Source organism: Panthera pardus, unplaced genomic scaffold, assembly GCF_024362965.1.
Source record: "Panthera pardus isolate Hobbes unplaced genomic scaffold, ASM2436296v1 HiC_scaffold_15, whole genome shotgun sequence".
Classification (NCBI taxonomy): domain Eukaryota; kingdom Metazoa; phylum Chordata; class Mammalia; order Carnivora; family Felidae; genus Panthera; species Panthera pardus.
The window spans coordinates 35,706,469-35,727,008 of record NW_026526710.1 but is presented as its reverse complement, the minus strand read 5'-3'; the positions used below and the strand labels follow the sequence as shown (position 1 = coordinate 35,727,008).

General features: G+C 35.0%; 1 protein-coding gene across 2 annotated transcripts in view; it reads left to right on the top strand.

Annotated features, from left to right (window-relative positions):
* SMCHD1 (structural maintenance of chromosomes flexible hinge domain containing 1) overlaps positions 1 to 20,540 on the top strand; it is a 230,845-nt gene that overhangs the window by 142,996 nt on the left and 67,309 nt on the right. The window contains exons 46-48 of one of the 2 annotated variants that reach the window (XM_053902476.1): positions 2,882 to 3,040; positions 3,303 to 3,417; positions 10,507 to 10,534. In XM_053902476.1, the coding sequence (XP_053758451.1) occupies positions 2,882 to 3,040; positions 3,303 to 3,417; positions 10,507 to 10,531 (299 nt within the window). In that variant the 3' untranslated portion in view covers positions 10,532 to 10,534. Of the gene's footprint in view, positions 1 to 2,881; positions 3,041 to 3,302; positions 3,418 to 10,506; positions 11,552 to 20,540 lie in introns of those variants that run through there. The other variant, XM_053902475.1, reaches the window with a different exon arrangement.

The following is a 20,540-nucleotide window of genomic DNA, read 5'->3' as shown; positions in this document are numbered from 1 at the left end:
TGAATGCATTGTATTTTGAGCTTTGTTCCCTTTATATGAAGTAATTTTTTTTTAAGTATTTTGCTGTTTTCACAATAAAATTTCATCAGTGGATTCCCTAGATAATTGAAAGTTTAAGACAACATACAAAGACTCACAAATCATTTATAAACAGAATTAAATGTGAATTTTGAACGTTTCTCTTTGGCAAAATTCTTTTTAGTGAGTTAGGAAAGACTTTTATAGACCCCATAGTAAATAGAAGTTACATTTCATGAACAAAAAATTGGTTGTTAAGGCATATTAAATTAAGCTGCTAAAGGGTGCCTGGCTGACTCAAGTTGGTGGAGCATACTCTTGATCTTGGGGTTGTGAGTTTGAGCCCCATGTTAGGCTTAGAGATTACTTTAAAAAAAAAAAACTGCTACTGTCCATCTTATTCATAAAATATGAACCAACTGTTAGTGCTGCATTTAATGAGAAATATTAACTAATATTCCATCCCTCTGCTTATAAATAAAAGGAACCCTATTCTCTTAAAGTGTTTGAATATACTAATTTCTTGAGTATTTAAAAATGAAAGAGGGGGCACCTGGGTGGCTCAGTCTGTTAAGCATCTCTTAGTTTCAACTCAGGTTATGATGGTTGGTGCTCTGCACTGAGAGTGCAGAGCCTGCTTGGGATTCTCTTCTCTCTCACTGCCCCTCCCCTGCCCATAGTCTCTCTCTCTCTTTCTCTCTCTCTCTCAAAATAAATAGACTTTAAAAAAAGGTAAAGGAGGGGCGTCTGGGTGGCTCAGTCGGTTAAGCGGTCGACTTCGGCTCAGGTCATGATCTTGCAGTTTGTGAGTTCGAGCCCCGCGTCGGGCTCTGTGCTGACAGCTCAGAGCCTGGAGCCTGCTTCGGATTCTGTGTGTCCCTCTCTCTGACCCTCCCCCATTCATGCTCTGTCTCTCTCTATCTCAAAAATGAATAAACGTTAAAAAAAAAAAAAACTAAAAAAGGTAAAGGAATATAAAAATACAAGAACCTCATAACTAACTTCATAAGAAATAGGATATCAGACTCTTAAGTATAGAAAACAAACTGATGGTTACCTTCCAGAAGGGAGGTGGGTGAAGGGATAGGTGAAATAGGTAATGGGGATTAAGGAGTCTGCTTTTTTATAATGAACACCATGTATTATATGGAAGTGTTGAATCACTTGTACACCTGAAACTAACAGAACACTGTGTGTTAATTGGAATTCAAATAAAAAATAAATAGAATATCAAGCCCTAATGGCCTGAAGTTTTGTGTATCTTCTTCTAAAGGGCAGCATTCTGATGTATACAGATCTGGAACATAATTTTGTAATTCAATCACATCCAAAATACGTACATTTTTACAGTATTTTACTATGTAAAGAATGTACTTTGCCATGTAAAGAATATACTATGTAAAGTAAGAAAACATAACATTACTAGGAAATTAAAAGTACTATCAGACTAGAAAACCAATCTTTTTTCTAGACACCTTTAAAAGTTCCCCATATGTCATAAAGAATTAAGGATCATCAGGGCCTTGTCATTACTCAGTTTTGTATAGAATATGTATTTAAATGTATGAACATACTGGGGCACCTGGGTGGCTCAGTGGGTTAAGTGTCTGACTCTTTCGGCTCAGGTCATGATCTCATGGTCATGAGATCAAGTCTCATGTCGGCCTCTGCACTCAGACCAGAGATTGTCTCTCTCTGCCCACCCCCTCCCCCCCACATACACTCTCTGTCTGAAAATAAAGATTTTAAAAATAAATATATGAATATATTCATAAGCATACACAGATATGCATGTGTATTTTTTTGCTTCTCCATCAGAATGCTAGGTTTCTTTTCCAGACACTGTTCTTGCCCCTTAAAGTACAGAATATTTCATCTTATATCTGACTCTTAAATAATTTTTCCATAATTTTATATGTAAACTAGTTTATATATTAAATGTTTGGGCATTTGTGTGTCCATTCCCATGCGTATTGATCATCATTTTGTGTGACCAGAGTGTCAAAGGCCAGAGGGTAAATATTTTAGGGTTTGTGAACCAAGAGGCAAAATTGAGGGTATTACTGAGATATTTATATAACCATTTAGACTGTAACAATTTAAAACTATATAAAGCATTCTTGTCTCTTGGCTGTAATCTTCTGGCCTCTGAATTGGGAACCAGATTGTATTTAATAATATTAATATTTAGTGTCTAATAAATCATACAGGCAAAAAAAATAGTCTCAAACCTGAGTAACGTAATACATTTTTAGGCATAGTAAGTTTTAGAAAGTTAAGCTTTTTGAAAATAAAGTATCAAGAGTGCGTTTTTGAAAGCTGTGTTTAAGATAAGGGTCATATGTGGAAGTAGTGATTTTCTAGCGGTACTATTTTTCTTTAAGTAATTTCTCTGTCCAGTGTGGGACTCGAATGCAGTATTCCCAGATCAAAAGTCACATGCTTCACCCACTGAACCAACCAGGTGCTCATAGCCATACTATATTTAATGCATTTGCTCCCTTCTCCCCAAATTTCTCTATGTGGAATTAGAATGAATACTGGCTATCAGACATAATATAAACATTGACTGTGAGAGTGATCCAATTCACAGAGCACTTTTACATAGAAAACTCTTTCCTGACACAGAAATAAATTTATTAAAGTCAAGCAATTGAAGAAAATTAAAATGTAATAAGCACCAGTCTTGTGCTGGGTCTAAACTATATTTTTATTTTGTTTACATTAAACAAAGTTTTGTGGCTTTAAAAGAAGTTCCCACATGCTACTATAATAAAATGCCCAGTGTTGCTAATTCTTCTTTCCTAAAACATTGACTTGATATATCAGTAGTTTTAATCAGTTATCTTTGGTTTCTTTGCAGATCTTCTTCAACAGTATCGTACTGCTGTGAACAAGTTGAACAATGTGATTGAGGACCTTAACCGTCAGTTAGAGTACCTTCACACTCCTGATATGAAGAAGAAAAAACAAGAACTTGATGAACAAGAGAAAAATCTGAAACTAATTGAGCAGAAACTAGGTTTGTGCTTGTTTTTTGTTAACTTCTACTTTCTCTGCATGAAGATAAATATTTATGATTAGAGAGAGTTCAACTATAAGAAGAAAGAAGGTGAATGATTCATAACTTAAGTTGATGCTCTTGTCCTCCAAGTCCTTTGATAAATGATTGTAAGCTGTTTTCTTAGCAGGAATAGTAAGAAGCATTCTCAGTATTGTTTATTAGTTCTTTTTATAAATGAAGATATACCTAAGTTCATTTTCTGCACTTTCTGTCTTTACAGGTATGACTCCCACGCGTAAGGGTAATGACTCATTGCGCCATCCAACAAAGGTTGAAATGACAGATTGTCCAATTCCTCCTAAAAGAATGAGAAGAGAAGCTTCAAGACAAAATAGGTGAGTTTATTGTGATCTGAGAGTTATTATTGGTTAGTTTATCAAAGCTCTTGGGTCATCATACTTAAAAACCAGCACAGGGGTGCCTAGGTGGCTCAGTTGGCTAAGTGTTCGACTCTTGATTTTGGTTTAAGTCATGATCTCAGAGTTAGTGAGTTCGAGCTCCACCTTGGGCTCTATGCTGGCAGCATGTAGCCTACTTGGGATTCTCTCTCAAAATGAATAAATACATAAACATTAAAAAAAATAAAAACATTTAAAAAAAACAGCATGAATTATTTCTGATTTCCCCCTTGAGCCAGAATTAGGGTTTTGTTTTTGTTTTGTTTGAAAAATAAGTGATGAATAATGAAGATAAAACATAATTATTATATTGTCCTAGGATACTGCAGTTTTCTAAATGATTTTCGCTAATTATTTAGAAGTGTTTATAGTTCAAGCTGTTTTATTTAAATTCAGTAATAAGATTTTTTTTTAATTTTTTTAAGTTTATTTATTTTTGAGAGAGAGAGCATGAGTGGAGGAGAGGCAGTGAGAAAGGGAGAGAGAGAATCCCAAGCAGGCTGTGCGCTGCCAGCCCAGAGCTCTATGTGGGGCTTGAATCCATGAAACCATAAGATCATGACTCAAGCCAAAACCAAGAGTGGGACGCTTAACCAACTGAGCCACCCTGGCATCCCTAAAATCAGTGTTAAGATTTAAATTGCATTTCTGTTGTTTGACCTACTTTGTAGATACAATACATTCTGCTTCATAGGATCAGTAGCTTGCTAAGTTAGAATATACAGAACCATTTGTATGTTATTTACTTAAAAAGTGCTTATAATGGTTGGTTGGGAAAATCAGATACCACTTAGATAGCTCCCCAAAATCCCAGCAAAGCCATCTGCAGCCTAACTCAGTGGTAAGAAAACTGTCCTTTTTTTAGATTAGGTGTTAGTAAGGCCATCCCATAGTGAGATACTATGTATGGTACTGGGGTTTCTTGTACATTATTTCAAAAGGTTTAAATATGGACTCTGCCTGAATAAATGTCTCATATTGACCTTAGAGGAGTTTCTTTGAGACTCTGGTGTTTGGGATTGGTATTCCATGCCCTTTCATCTACATATTCTACATTTATTCAGTAACTGTGTGAATGCTTATTTTGTGGTGTATGTTGCTGGGTGAGTAAAAATGGCATGGTTCTTTCCCCCTCATGGAGCTCTACAATCCTGTGCAGAAACAGTTCCAAAAAGTAAACATTTTCCTATATATAAAATAATGTTAAGGTCTATGAAAGAAAAAAGGATTAAATGATAGAGAGTGGGGAAACTTGATTCTCAGGAAAGATCATTTTAGCAGAGAACTGAAGGGAAAGAAGCTGCCAGCCATACAGGGATTGGATTCAGTCAGAGGGAAAACAGGCATGGAAGCTCAGAGAAAGTAACAAGTGTAGCATGTTTGAGGAACTGAAAAGATGCTTTTGTGTGGCTGAGGCATGGTGGAAAGAAGGAAGAGTGTTTGGAGAAGTAGCAAAAAGCCAGATTATCTGCCTCCCCTCTCCCCACAAAGATAAATCTGTGTTGCAAAAAATTGTGAGAGAAAATACTTTATATTTTATGTCCATTCTATGTTTTGAGTACCTAATATTGTGTGCTAACAAGGGGAAGGGTCTCTTAGAATAGCTTCCTTTAAAGTAAATTGAGAAGGAGAGCTACTGAAGTGATGAGAGTATAAGAATACAATTCTCATCAATATGAGAGAGGTGTTTCCACACATGGGTATATGAATGATGTGTATTTGTTATGGGTACACAATATGTAGAAATAATTCTGACCACTGAAAGTGTGTTGGGACAGTACAGCATCGGAAAGAATATTTGCAATGGATTTAAACACATACAGTTTTTATAAATCACAAGTTCAAAATGCAAAAGAATCTTCACTGATGATCATTGGTAATTGCTAGGGTGCTGACTCATTGCTATAAAGATAGACATATTCATAAAGATATATGTGTTCTTTCTTATATGAACTGTGTTTCAGGGTAACCAAATGGAAAAAAAAAATATTTCATAGAAATTCTTTAGGGGTGCCTGTGTGGCTCAGTCAGTGAAGTGTCTGACTTTGGTCCAGGTCATGATCTCACGGTTTGTGGATTCAAGCCCCACATCAGGCTCTGTGCTGACAGCTCAGAGCCTGGAGCCTGCTTCAGATTCTGTGTCTCCCTCCCTCTCTCTGCACCTCCCCTGCTCGCACTCTGTCTCTCTTTCCAAAAATAGCATTAAAAAAATTTTTTTTTTAATTCTGATTTAAAATATTATTTATATAGGTGCACCTGAGTGGTTCAGTTGTTTAAGTGATCTTGATCTCAGCTCAGGTCTTGATCTCAGGGTTGTGAGTTCAAGTCCCACATTGGACCCTACACTGTGTGTGGAGCCTACTTAAAAAATCTTCAAATTGTAACATCATGATTTTGCCACCACTAATAAATAATAGATCCAGGCAATAATAATAGATACCCAAATGATTAGGTAAAAAGTTGATGGGAAAACTTAATAATGGAAAGATCAGATTGATAAACCTGAAGCCACTGATTGATCTTAGCAACACTAAAAGCAGGACATTTGCAATTGTGTGATTGAGTAGGAAGTAACCTGAATCCAATGAAGCTTCTAGTTAGTGCTTCCTGACTGAAGCTCTGTGGAAGAATTAAGCACTTGAGAAAATTATTTTCCCTAGGATGGTATGTAAATGGTAACCTTCTAGATGGTTTGGGAAGGAGGTTAATTCATTGCATCCAATTGATACCTTCCAACATAAGACCTTAATTCTCACAAACTGAGAACAGTTTGATTTAACTACCAGTGTACAGGAAATAAGGGGAATTTAGGAACAAGTTAAATGGTACCATCAGGAAGTAATCAGCCAATCCAGAATGTCAAGAATGGGACATTGTACAGGGCAAATGACTGGTTTTGTTAATTGGTCCCATAAAAGAAGGATAGGAAGAAGGATGAGCTAACTTTTGTAGGATAAAAGTGTTTGAAAGATGTAAGAATCAAATGCAATGTGAAATCCTTGTCTGAATCCAGATTTGAATCTTTAATATGACAACTTTGGAAAAATTTGGAGAAATTTTAGTGTCTCCTAGATATTAGATACATTAAGGAATTATTTTCTGTATAACATTATATAGTATTTACATTAAAATAAATATATTAGAAATGTGTACTGAGGTATTGGTTAAATAACCTCATGTCTGAGGTATACTCTAAAATACTGCAGGAGGGGGGAAAAAGTGACAGGATATCAAAAGAAGATTGGGCAACACATTATAAAATTATTGCAGCTTGAAATGGGAATTCATTATATTCCCTCTTTTTTCATGTAGGTTTACTATAATGTTTTTTTTTTTCTTGGCAGTTTTTTTTTTTTTATTTATTTCAGTAATGTCTATACCGAGTAAGGGGCTCAAACTCAACCGTGATAACAAGAGTCAAATGCTCTTCTGACTGAGGCATATAGGCACCCCTACTATAATTTTTAAAGAAGTGTTCTATTTTTTAATTTATTATGGGGACCATATTTCCAGTTTTCTAAGAGACCAAGGAGGAAATTCCTGCCAAGCAGTTCTAGAGTAAAGTACACATTTTTAAAGTTGCACCATAGCCCCAGACCTTGTAGTTACTAAAGTACAACTATACATGTCACTGATTTGGATCTTAATTAAGATTTTAATTAAGATTTTGTAGCAATTCAGAGGTGGCATGGGCTAGAGTTGATTTTTTTTTTTTTATGTTTACTTATTTTGAGGAGCATGAGCAGGAGAGGTACAGACTCTCTAGAATCCCTATCAGGCTCCACACTGTTCATCACAGAGCGTGACTCGGGGCTTGATCTCAAGGACCTCAAGATCATGACCTGAGCCAAAATCAAGAATCAGATGCTTAACTGAGCCACCCAAGTGCCCTGATTTTTTAGTTTATCATTATGTTGTTAGTAGTGGTAGTATCATTTTCATTAAAGTCATACATGTATATAAATCAAATGCCATATAAGATTTAATGTTCTGTAATGTGAGCCACATGTTTTATTCTTTAAGTTTTCTAGGAGTTGTGTTAAAAAGAAACAGAGGCACCTGGGTGGTTCAGTCAGTTAAGTGTCCAGCCTGGATTCAGGTCATGATCTCATGGTTCATGGGTTCAAGCCTGGGTAGGGTTCTCTCCTGTCAGTGCAGATCCCACTTCGGATCCTCTGGCCCAGCCCCTTCCCCCACCCCCCCCCCCCCCCCAGTGTGCGTGCGCGCGCTCTCTCTCTCTCAACATAAATGAATAAACTTAAAAAAAAAGAAGAAGAAACATTAATAGATTTTTTTAAGTTTATTTGAGAGAGACAGTGACAGCACGAGTGGGGGGAGGGTCAGAAAGAGAGGGAGAGAGAGAATCCCAAGCAGGCTCCACGCTGCCAGCGCAGAGCCAGCACAGGGGTTTGAACTCAAGAAACTGTGATACCATGATCTGAAATGAAACCAAAAGTCAGTTGCTTAGCAGACTGAGCCACCCAGGCACCCCTTAATAATTGATTTTTTTGAATCTAGTATATAAAATATTATCACTGTAACATGTAAATAGTGTAAAAAATTTTTGAGATATTTTAAATTCTTTTTTTTCATACAAAGTCTTTGAAAATCAGAAGACTGTAAATCTCTAAGAACTAGTTACATTGCAAGTGCTCTGAGCCACACGTGGCTGGTGGCTACCATATTGGAGAGCATGTATAAAAAGGGGCTTATGATGATGAAATCATGTATCCTATGCGTTCTCACCCATCCCATTCCCAGAGACAACTTTACTCAGTTTTAGTTATTCTGTTGCTGCCTCCCTATTTTTTATATACTGTGTCTGTCTTGTTTTACCAGCTTTAAGACAGTACAACTCACCTGGCCCCTTAGTGTGGAAGTCCATATTGCTTGGCCCACCTAATGACTTTTGGACTGAATTGTTTGGAGGTGTTTTAGAACTTTCCATCATGATGCAGAAGGAGTTATAGTCACAAAAATCAGAATATATTATTAGGAGAAGGATAGAGCCAGGATAAGGTGACAGATTACAAATACTGTTACTGAAAAAACTAAAGTCAAACTTCACAGAAAAATAGAAAAAATACATGAAGACAACAAAGGAGACACAAAAAAACAATTCTGACTATTGGGAATCCTAGAATGAAGAAAATGGAGAGGCAAAAATATGTGAAAGAGAATTTCCCAGGGATTATTAATACATGAAAGGGCCCACTGAAGGCCCAGCACACTGACCATACTGGCACAATGACTGATGTACCAGAATATATTTCATAGTAAAATTTTAGAGTATCAAGGGAGAGGGGAAGAGCATAAATGTTTCCAGAAAGCAAAACAGAACCATATTGTCTGTACAGCTTTTGACACACAGAAAATAAAGCATTGTTGTTTAGCTTTGTGGTAGCAGTGTTAGAAGTTTAAGGTTGAAAATGTGGTTTTGCATCCTGTTTATCTTTGGAAGATTTAAAATGTTTAAGCTTCCATTTAAAATTTAAATTACTGGGGCGCCTGGGTGGCTCAGTCGGTTAAGTGTCCGACTTCGGCTCAGGTCATGATCTCGTGGTTCACGAGTTCGAGCCCCGTGTCGGGCTCTGTGCCGACAGCTCAGAGCCTGGAGCCTGCTTCTGATTCTGTGTCTCCCTCTCTCTCTGACCCTCCCTCCATTCATGCTCTCTCTCTGTCTCAAAAGTAAATAAACGTTAAAAAAATTTTTTTTAATTTAAATTACTGTTTAATTAGTAATTTCCTCATCCCTAATCTCTGCCAGTTCTCCATAGATCTTGAACCAATAATTCTTGCACAATCTCAAGAGCTTCAGAGCATTTGAAATCAAAATATCTTGAGGTACCTGGGTGGCTCATTCAGTTAAGCATCTGACTCTTGGTTTCAGCTCAGGTCCTGATCTCATGGTTGTAAGATCGAGCCTCCATGTCAGGCCCTCTGCTGACAGTGCAGAGCCTGCTTGAGATTCTCTGTCTCTCCCTCCATCCCTCCCTCTTTGTCTGCCCCTCCCCCACTCACATGTGTGCGCTTTCTGTCAAACATTAAAATATATATATCTTAACAGAATTGAAATACTGATATATTTCATCCATACAGTTGGAAACAAATTTAATATTAAGTAGTAAATAGCATAACTTTGTATTTACGTTATTTTTATTTGTATGTATATTACATACTTCTGTATGTTAACTTTTATAGAGATTACATACTATATTTTGTCAACTCTAAGATGATATTATAAGAATCAACATTATTTTATGAAACATTAAAACATTGCAGATTTACTCATGACATTAAAAGGTAGGCTTCCAAGATGTTAAATGTGGATCTTAGAATCCACAAAATATGTTTGGCCATGTATGATAGTGTGCAGTAGGCTCATTTTCTTCAGTAGAGGCTTCAGTTTCCTAATTCATTTTCTACTCATAGAGTTAAAAATTAGCTGTTTATCAAAAATGTGCATCTTCTGTTTGGAGATGGCAGTTCAGGGAACTCTCTTTAGGAAATAAAGTATTTAGATATATCTGACAAAAAAAATACTGGCATACATATATATATATCAAAGTGTTGTTCATTGTGTTCATGTCTATATGAATGGGATTATCAGTATTTTTAAATGTTTTTCCTTTTGCTGGTATTTTGTGACTTATCTATAATAAGCATTATAATTCTTGTTTATTTCTAAAGCAGTAATCTAAGGAAAAGGGGAAAAGAAAAGCAAAAATCTTAAGTTTTGAGGTCTGAGATATGCCAATCAAAGAACTATAATACAAATTACCTGTTACTCTATATGTTAAGTACTGCTTTTATTTTTGAGGATTTCTCTCTTTCTTGGCATACATGTGAAAGAAGTAATTATATACAAGGATTCAATTAAATATGTTTATACCAAGAATTAACATAATTAATGGAACATAGTTCCATTGGGTACTTAACCATCTTTGTCTGATGTGGGAGTTTAGGAAAGGAAAACTGTGGTACCTAAAATTTATTACGTTTTTTTTTTCCCCCCGCTTTGACTAGGATTATAACCAAATCAGATGTGTGAACAGAGAAGAGGGAACCATTGGTCTCACTGAGAATGCCCTGCCTTCTGCAGCTCTCTTTCAGAAGACCAAGAGAGTGACTTACCAGACTGAATATTTCTGGGGGATGATACAACTATCTGGGCATGCATTTTGATGTCAATCCAGATAGGACTGGAAACAGCCATTCAGTTTTTTGAAACTCACTGGACAGTATGGATTTACTGGAATTATTGCAGTCATCATGCCCTTTGGTTGTTATTATCTTGCAAATGTGTCAGGAAAATACGCAAATATGGCAGTGACTATAGAACTGGCACATAGCATTTATTAATCCTGAAGAAAAGTATATGTACTATTTTTCAGTATGATTATCATGGATATGCTAGAACTATTTCTTGGAAAAAAAACCTTTTTAATACTTTTGTGTGAATTTATTTAACAAAACTGTTTTGTCTGTTGTGTCTAAGGAAAGTTCTAGAGGTTAGGTATTTAATTGTAAATATGTGAGGAACTCTTAATGAAGAATTCAGAATAAAAATAGAAAAAGCACAGGTATCTGGGAATTCAGATATTAAGATACATGGAAAAACGTTCAGTTGATGAGTGAACTTGTGACAGCAGTAGCATTTTAAATTTCTAAAGACTTATCCTGTATATATATAAGATATGCAGCGGCATCAATTTTTATAAGTATTGTTTGACTTTATTAATACTAGATGATATAGTCTCAGCCTTAATTCTACATTTTCATTATTTTGTAATTTTTTATTACTATTTTTAAAGGGTTAAAGAAGTACACTCCCACATTAATGTAATAATAGTCTACTAGAAAGTTGCTGCAAAAATGTTCAAATTGCGTTTTAATTCAAGCTAATGTATGTCAATATATATGTCTTTGTGTAAGTCCAGGACTGTTGTTCTGTGAAGTTATTTTGTAAGGAAATGCTTTTGGTACAGTTTTGTGTCCCAGGAAATGTGTGTGTTTTTTAATCCTTTCTGAGTATACAGTAAGGTTAATAAAGAGGATTGTTTCTTCCCTATTAGATAAGTGTTTTCCTTTTTTAACATTGAAAGCTCTATAAAAGTTAAGTTGGTAAAACAAAGCTAGAGGCATCACAATTTTGGACTTCAAGCTATGTTACAAAGCTATAGTCATCACAACAGTATGGTGCTGGCACAAAAACAGACACATAGATCAATGGAAGAGAATAGAAAACCTAGAAATGGACTCAAAACTATATGGTTAATTAATCTTTGACAAAGTAGGAAAGAATATCCAGTGGGAAAAAGACTGTCTCTTCAACAAATGGTGTTGTGAAAACTGGAGAGCAACATGTAGAAGAATGAAACTGGACCACTTTCTTACAATGTACACAAAAATCAAAATGGTTGAAAGACCTAAATGTGAAATAGGAAACCAACAAACCCTAGAGGAAAACACAGGCAGCAACCTCTGACCTTGGCCAGAGCAAATTCTTACTAGACACATCACCAAAGGCAAGCGGGAAAAAATGAACCACCAGGACTTCAAAAAAGATAAAAAACCTTCTGTGCATTGAAGGAAACAATCAACAAAACTAAAAGGCAGCCTACGGAATGGGAGAAGATACTTGCAAACAACATATCTGATAAAGGGTTAGTATCCAAAATCTGTAAAGAACTTACCAAGCTCAATACCCAAAAATAAATAATCCAGTTAAAAAACGGACAGAAGACATGAATAGATTTTTTCCAAAGAACACCTCCAGATGGTTAACATACCTGAAAAGATGCTAAACATCACTGATCATCAGGGAAATACAAATCAAAACCATGATGAGATGCCACCTCCCACCTATCAGAATAGCCAGAATTAACACAAGAACCAACAGTTGTTGGTGAAGATGCAGAGGGGACAGAAAGAGGCTCACCTCTTTTAAGGACACAGCACCACTGAATGCATGGGACAGTTTGTAACTTTTTTTCCCCCCAAACTCAAGATACTTTACAAGGCTCTGAGGAATAGGATATTTAGTTTGTGTAAGAATCATTAGCCTTAGTGCCAAATAAATTCAACTCAAGGTTTTAATGTATACAAAGGCTACAAAATACAGATTTGAGGGGACGTATATACCCCGATGCTTACAGCAGCATTATCAACAATAGCCAAACTATGGAGAGAGCCCAAGTGTCCTTCAACTGATAGATAAATAAGTTGTGGTATAGGGACATCTGGGTGGCTCAGTCGGTTAAGTGTCCGACTTCAGCTCAGGCCTGACCTCATCATTCATGAATTTGAGCCCTGCATCAGGCTCTGTGCTGACAGCTCAGAGCCTGGAACCCACTTATGATTCTGTGTCTTCCTCCCTGTGAGACACTGTGTCTCTGTCTCAAAAATTAAAAAAAAAATTTTTTTTAAGAAGATGTGGTATATATAGACAATGGAATATTAGCCACCAAGAAGAATGAAGTCTTGCCATTTACAATAACAATCATGGAGCTGGAGTGTTTTATGCTGAGCGAAATAAATCAAATACAAATACCATATGATTTCACTCATGGAATTTAAGAAAGAAAACAGATAAACATACGGGTCAGGGGGAAAGTGAAACAAACCATAATGGACTCTAGAGAACAAACAGGGCTGATGGAGGGAAGTAAGTGGGAAGTGGGTTAGATGGGTGATGGATATTAAGGAGGGCACTTGTGATGAGCACTGGATGTTGTGACGAATCACTAAATTCTAAAACCAATAATGTACTATTACATGTTAACTGACTAGAATTCAAATAATTTGAGAACAAAGAAAAATACAAAAAAAGTTACCTTGGTAAAAACTGTTAGGGTATTTATCTTTATAATTGGAAGTGATTTAACTTTTGTTGAAGAAGGAAACAAAATGGCAATAATTTAGGAAAATTGGATTCCTTTCAAATGACACTATTTCTTACTAGTTAGATGTTAGCTAAAAGCTCCATCTTCTAAATTTTTTATACTTTTGACTGTATGTATGACTTGGTTACTTAACAATCATTATGAAATGGGTGAGATAAATTCTGTAATACTTTATATGATTTTCAAATACTTGTTAGTAACAAGTTTGTATTTGTATCCATTTTATACTGTAAGAAATGTCTTCAGTTATATTAGCTAAACATTTTCATGGAATCATCTCTTCCTAGGACTTCATGACTATGTAATTATATTTATACATGTTCATTTTTTTTTACATGTCTGTTGGACAGTGTTTCTTACGACTTCAAAATTTAAGTTGTTACTTGTTATTAGCATGTATATGCTTAGATTTAGGGATAGATAGGTAGCAACATTAAAATTCATTATAGGGCATCTGGCCTTAAAACATTAATTATCTTAAATATAAGGTAAAGTTTCTCCAAAGCTGGCTTTGTGCAAGCAGGTATTAATGGATTCATCAATAACCTAAGTGAAGATATTTTCCTGTTTAAAATGAATTCCCTTTTGGAGAGTAATCAAATTGGTGTTAAAGAATCACCTCAGTGTCAAGCAATTCATAGTATAGACAGACATAATATTTTTATGTTAGGAAGGTTAAATTTAAGGTAAAATGTCCAATAGTATAGATTCCTAGTATTCTGATTCTTTTGACCATGCTCCAATAAACATATGGAATAGAAAATATTAGTAATTATATCTCTATAAAGTACTGTATTTAAATCTTTGCTAATAGCATTTGCTTACATCTACTTTTCTCATGTTTCTCTCTTACAGCGACTCTTTATTTTTTAATTTTTGAGAGAAATGGAACATTGCATTTCATTTTTCTACGTTTTTATTTTAGTAGGAATAAAGAATTGTGTGCCTTGAAAGTTATTTACTTGATAGTCCATTGGGCAAGATTTTTTTTGTTTGTTTTTTTAATTTTAGAGCATTAGTTGGGGAGAAGGGTTGGGGAAGAGAGAATCTTAAGCAGGCTTCACACTCAGCACAGAGCCCAACACAGGCGTCAACCTTACAACCCTGGATCATGACCTGAGCCAAAGTCAAGAGTCAGATCCTCAACCGACTGAGCCACTCAGGTGTCCCAAGTTTTTAATTTTTTATTATTTAAATGTAATTGGAATTCAGTATTATACTTGAAAATAGCAAGAACAAAAACCAATATAGAATGAGACCATTACTTATGTTGTGCTAGAATTATAGGGGAACATTTAAGGGCTAGAAGGATCTTTGTATTCTTATATCATTTAGATATTAGTTCTGTGATATATTTAATGATAAGTGGTCAACCAATTTAGTGGAAAAAATTTATTTCCATGCTTTCATATACCAGAATTATGTTTTGATTTGTTAAACTTATGACATATTTCTCTTCAGTAGTTCTGCAGAGAACTACTGCAGAGTTCTGAATTACCTCTTTGAAGAACTGCTGACAAGTCAACCATGGATCTCTTTACACAAATACTAATGAAAAGACAAAAGAATCAAACCAATCAGATATGTTTAAAAGGAATGATATATTGAATCTTGGCTACATTTGTATGAAATATTCATGTGTAAATTTCCTAATGTTTTATTTAATAGAATTTAGATTATTCTATTGGTTAGAATACCAATTTCATAAGACATTTATAAATAATGATTACGAGATGCTACAAAATGTAAAACCAGAATTTGGACTTCGTTGTCTGAAATACAGAATAAGTTTTACTTTTTTTTTTTTATGTTTATTTTTGAGAGAGAAAGCACAAGCCAGTGAAAGGCAGAGAGAGATGGGGACAGAGGATCTGAAGCAGGCTCTTTGCTGACAGTAGGAGAGCCTGACATGGTGCTCGAACTCAAGACCCATGAGATCATGACCTGAGCCGAAGGCAAGACGCTTAACCAACTGAACCATGCAGGCGCCCCAGTATGATTTTACTGCAACATTTATAAATTCATTAATTCAGCAAGTACTTCCACCTGGATTTGCAAACCAGTGTGTCTGACCTGTGGAAGAAGATAATAGCTACCATTTAATGAGTAACATGCTGAGTGAAACATTTACATACACATTATTTACAAGACACATTAGATTCAAAAGCATAAATAGATTAAAAGGATGGAAAAAGATATGCAAACAGTTAAATTACAGGAAATCTGAAGTGATGATACTAGTATCAGACAAAATTGACCTTGAAACGTGTTATTAGAGATAAAAGCATTTTATCATAAAAAGGTGAATCGGGGAGATATAACAATTATAAACATACATGTATCTAGTGACAGCACCAAAATACATGAAACACAAACTGACAAATGAAAGAATTCAGCAATGGTTGTTGGAGACCATGAGCCCTGTTTTCAATAATGGATAAAACAGTGATACCAAACACAGTAGAAGACTTGAACACTATATACCAACTTGACTTAACAGACATAAAGAAATTGCACCCAACAACAATATGTATTCGTCTCAAGTACACAAGGAATATTTCCCATACCAACCATAAGACTAGATACTAGCATAAACCAAATCTTAATAAATGTCAAAGAACAGACATAAAGTTATGTTCTCTGATCACAATGCAATCAAGTTTGAAATTAACAGAAAACTTTGGGAGCCTCACAAATATGGGGAAATCAAGACACTCCTAGATAACCAATGGGTAAAAAAAATTCATGAAATATTTTGAGATGAGTGAAAACACACAATAGACCAGAACTTATGGGATGCAGCTAAAGCAGTGCTTCGAGGATAACTTACAGCTGTAAATGACTAAGAAAGGGAAAAGATCTCAAATCAATAACCTTATCTTTTACCTTAAAGGATTGGAAAACTAAAAGTAAGCAAGAAGAAAATAAAGGTTAGGGTGGAAGTGAAGAGTATGAAATAAAGACTAGAAATACAAAAAAAAAGTAATGAAACCTGAAGTTGGTTTTTTTAAAAGATCAACAAAATTGACCAAACTTTGGCTAGTTTAACCAAGAAAAAAAGAATATACTGGAATAGAGAATACAATTGGCCTTTGAATAGCATGGGATTAGGAGCACCAAACCACCTTCTCCCTCCCACTCCCCACACACACTTCCAAAAATAAAACTCTTTGACTCTCCAAAAATTTACTAATCGCCTACTATTGACCAGAAGCCTTATCGATAACTGTTGATGAACACATATTTTTTGTGTTATATGTATTATATACTGTGTTCTTAAAGTAAGCTAGAGAAGAGAAAATTTTAAGATCATAAGAAAAAACATGTTTATGGTACTGTACTATATTGAAAAATTTGTTTATAAGTGAACCATGCCCACTCAAATTCATACTGTTCAAGAGTCAACTGTACACTAGAATCAGAAATGAAAGAGGGACATTGCTACTAATCTCACATCAAATTTGCATTCCAGTTACTCAAGCTGAGATGTCCTTACTCAAGTTGAACATACTGCGAGTAGAAGATATCTTTTTCTAAGAAGATGAAGAGAGTCTTTGGAGAATGGCCTCACTAACTTGGTAAGTTAGTTTTCTCAGAATCTTGGTGATTTCCTCTAGTTCTTCCATAATTCCTCAGTGCTCTTGCCATCTTCTGGTAAGTCATGGTCTTCCAGTTGCCTTTTCTTTTCCCCCAAGTTGGGCAAGTTTCCCTTCCCTTCCCTTCCCTTCCCTTCCCTTCCCTTCCCTTCCCTTCCCTTCCCTTCCCTTCCCTTCCCTTCCCTTCCCTCCTCTCCTCTCCCCTCCCCTCCCCTCCCCTCCCCTTCCTCCTCCCCTTCCCTTCACTTTTAATAAAATCCAACCCCTTTTCGTTGTATAAGTAAAACACTAGTAATAAAAGGGTACTTCCTCAACCTGATGAAGGTCATCTATGGAAAACCCAGAACAAACATCATACTGGATGCTTTTCCTCTAAGATCAAGAACAAGACAAGGATATCTGCTCTTACCACTTACTCAACATTATATTGGAGGTTCTAAGCACGGCAACTGAGCAAGAAAAAAAAGTCCTACAGATTGGAAAGGAAGAAGTGGAACCATCTCTGTTTGCATATGACATGATCTTGTATATAGAAACCCCTACATGATCTGCTAAAAAATTAATACATGAATTCATTGAGTTTGCAGATATAAGATCAATATACAAGATCAGTTAAATTTCTATACATCTGCAATGAACAATCCCAAAACTAAAACAATCTCCCAGTCGCATCAAAAAGAATAAAATATTCTTTAACAAAGAATTTAACAAAGGAAGCACAAAATGTGTACTCTGAAAACTATAAAATATTGTTAAAAGATCAAAATAAATGAAAAATCTCATATTGGTGGGTGGGAAGATTTGACTGTTAAGATGACAGTACTCCTCAAACTAATCTACAGATTCAACACAATCCCTATCAGATTCCAGCTGACTTCTTTGCACAAATTCAAAGTTGATTCTGCAATTCATATGGAATTGCAACACAGAATAGCTAAAACAATACTGAAAAAAGAACAAAGGAAGACTCACACTTCCCAGTTTCACAAATTACTAGAGAAACATCAATAAAACAATGTGATACTAGCACAAAGATATATGACTAAATGGAAGAGAATTGGAAGTTCAGAAATAAACCTATGTTTCTATGGTCAGCTGATTTTCAGCAAAGATGTCAAGACCAACCAAAGGGGAAACAATAGTCTTTTTGACTAAGTGTGCTGAGACAATTGGATAACCACATACAAAAGAATTACATTGGACCTTTATCTGATACCATGTACTAAAATTAACTCAAAATGGACCAAAAATCTAAATACAAGAACAAAAATAAACTCATAGAAGGAAAGATAGGGATAAATCTTCATGATACAGGATTTGGCAAAGAATTCTTAGGCATGACACCTAGAGCAACAACAGGAAGTAAGATAAATTGGGCCATCAAAATTAGAGTTTTTTGTTTCAAAGGAAACTATCAAAGAGAAGTGACAACCACCAGAATGGGAGAAAATGTGTACAAATCATACATCTGAAAGGGGCTTATATCTACAATATTTTTAAAAACTCTTACAACTCAATAAAAATTGAAATAAAAGCAGTATGGTATTTGCATAAAAACAGGTAGATTACTGGAACAGGAAATAAGCCCATGCATACACGGTCAATTAATTTATGATGAAAGAGCCAAGATTATACAGTGGGAAAAAGACAGTCTCTTCAATAAATGATGTTGGGAAAACTGGCCAGCCACCATACACAAAAATTAATTCAAAATAAAGACCTGAAGGTAAGACCTGAAACTTAAAATTCCCAGAAGAAAACAGGTGGTAAGCTCCTTGACATCAGTCTTGGCAATAATTTTTTTTGTGTGTGTGGACCAAAGACAAGGAAAGCTTAAATAAATAAGTGGGACTACATCAATCTAAAAACCTGCACAAGAAAGGAAACCACCCATAAAATAAAAAGGCAACCTACTGAATGGGAGAAGATACTTACAAATCATATATCCAGTAAGGTGTTTATATCTGAAATATATTTAAAAAAAACCTCACACAACTCAATAATGAAAACAATCCAATTAAAAAATGGGCAAGGATCTGAATAAACATTTTTCCAAAGAAAACATACAGATAACAATAGGCACATGAAAAGGTATTCAACATCACTAATCATCAGGGAAATGCAAATCAAAATCACAATGACCTATCACCTCACACATATCACAATGGCTATTATCAAAGACAGAATAAATAATAAGAGTTGTTGAGGATGTGCAGAAAATGAACGCTTGTTCACCATTGGTGGAATTTAAATTGGTATAGCCACTATGGAAAATGCTATGGAGAGTCCTCAAATAATTAAAAATAAAAGTATCATATGATCTTCTGGTTATTTATCTGAAGAAAACTAAAATAGTAACTCAAAAAGATATATGCACTCCCATGTTTATTGCAGCACTATTCACAATAACCAAGGTATGAAAACAACCTAAATGTCCACCCATGAATAAATTGATAAAGAAGGTATGGTGTGTGTATATGTATATATACATACACACCCACACACAAAGAAATATTCATCTATTAAAAAAACACGATCTTGCCATTTGTGATAGACCTTGAAGATATTCTGCTAAGTGAAATAAGTCAGAGACAAATACTGTGTGATTTCACTTATATCTGGAATCTAAAAAACAAAACAAAACCCAAACTCATACATACAGAGAACAGACTGGTAGTTGCTAAAAGAGAGGAGCTGTGGGGACGTGGGCAAAATGCATAAAGGGGATTGAGAGGTGCAAAGTTCTTCTTACAAAATAAATAAGTCATGGGGATGTAATATACAGCATCGTGACTATAGATAATAATACTGCATTGCATATTCAAAAGTTGCTAAGAGAGTAGCTCTTTAAAGTTCTCATCTCTAGAAAAAAAATTGTAACACTGTATGGTGATGGATATCAACTAGACTTGTGAGGTCATGTTGCAATATATACAAATATGGACTGATTATGCTCTATACCTGGAACTAATATAATGTTATATGTCAATTATAACTCAATTCTTTAAAAAAAGAAATTTAAAAATCTAATATTAAACCCTAAAAACAGAAATTTAAAGATCTAATAATCCTTTTTAAAAAGTAGTGGAAAATCTAAATTTTGGAATAAGCTGAAAAGAAAAGGGGAAATGAATAGAAAAATCCTAAGCAATGAGAGAGGGAATAAAGTGATTTATGATATCTTACCGTCATAGAGCTAGTCAGGAGTTCAGAGGTCATGAAGACCAGTCCTTCTCTCGGAACCAAGCCCTCCCCAGTGTATTTTTGACTCTTTGAATAAACAGTCGAAAATGTTTTAACAAGTTAACAAATATCTTTTGAGCTTCAATATGAGTACAGAATGGAGTCAGGTTTGTAGAACTTTCTAGACATAGACAAATGCACCATAATTTCCTTAAATATTTCTGTTTCAAAGAAGCACCCAAATCATTTTTTTTTTCCAGGATGATTTAAAGGATACAGAATCCCGTTTTGCCAGGTATGCTTTTTAAAAGATTCTTATTGTGAAATGTATATGGTATAGTATATGTTTTATTTATATCAGTGTGTAAAAATATGT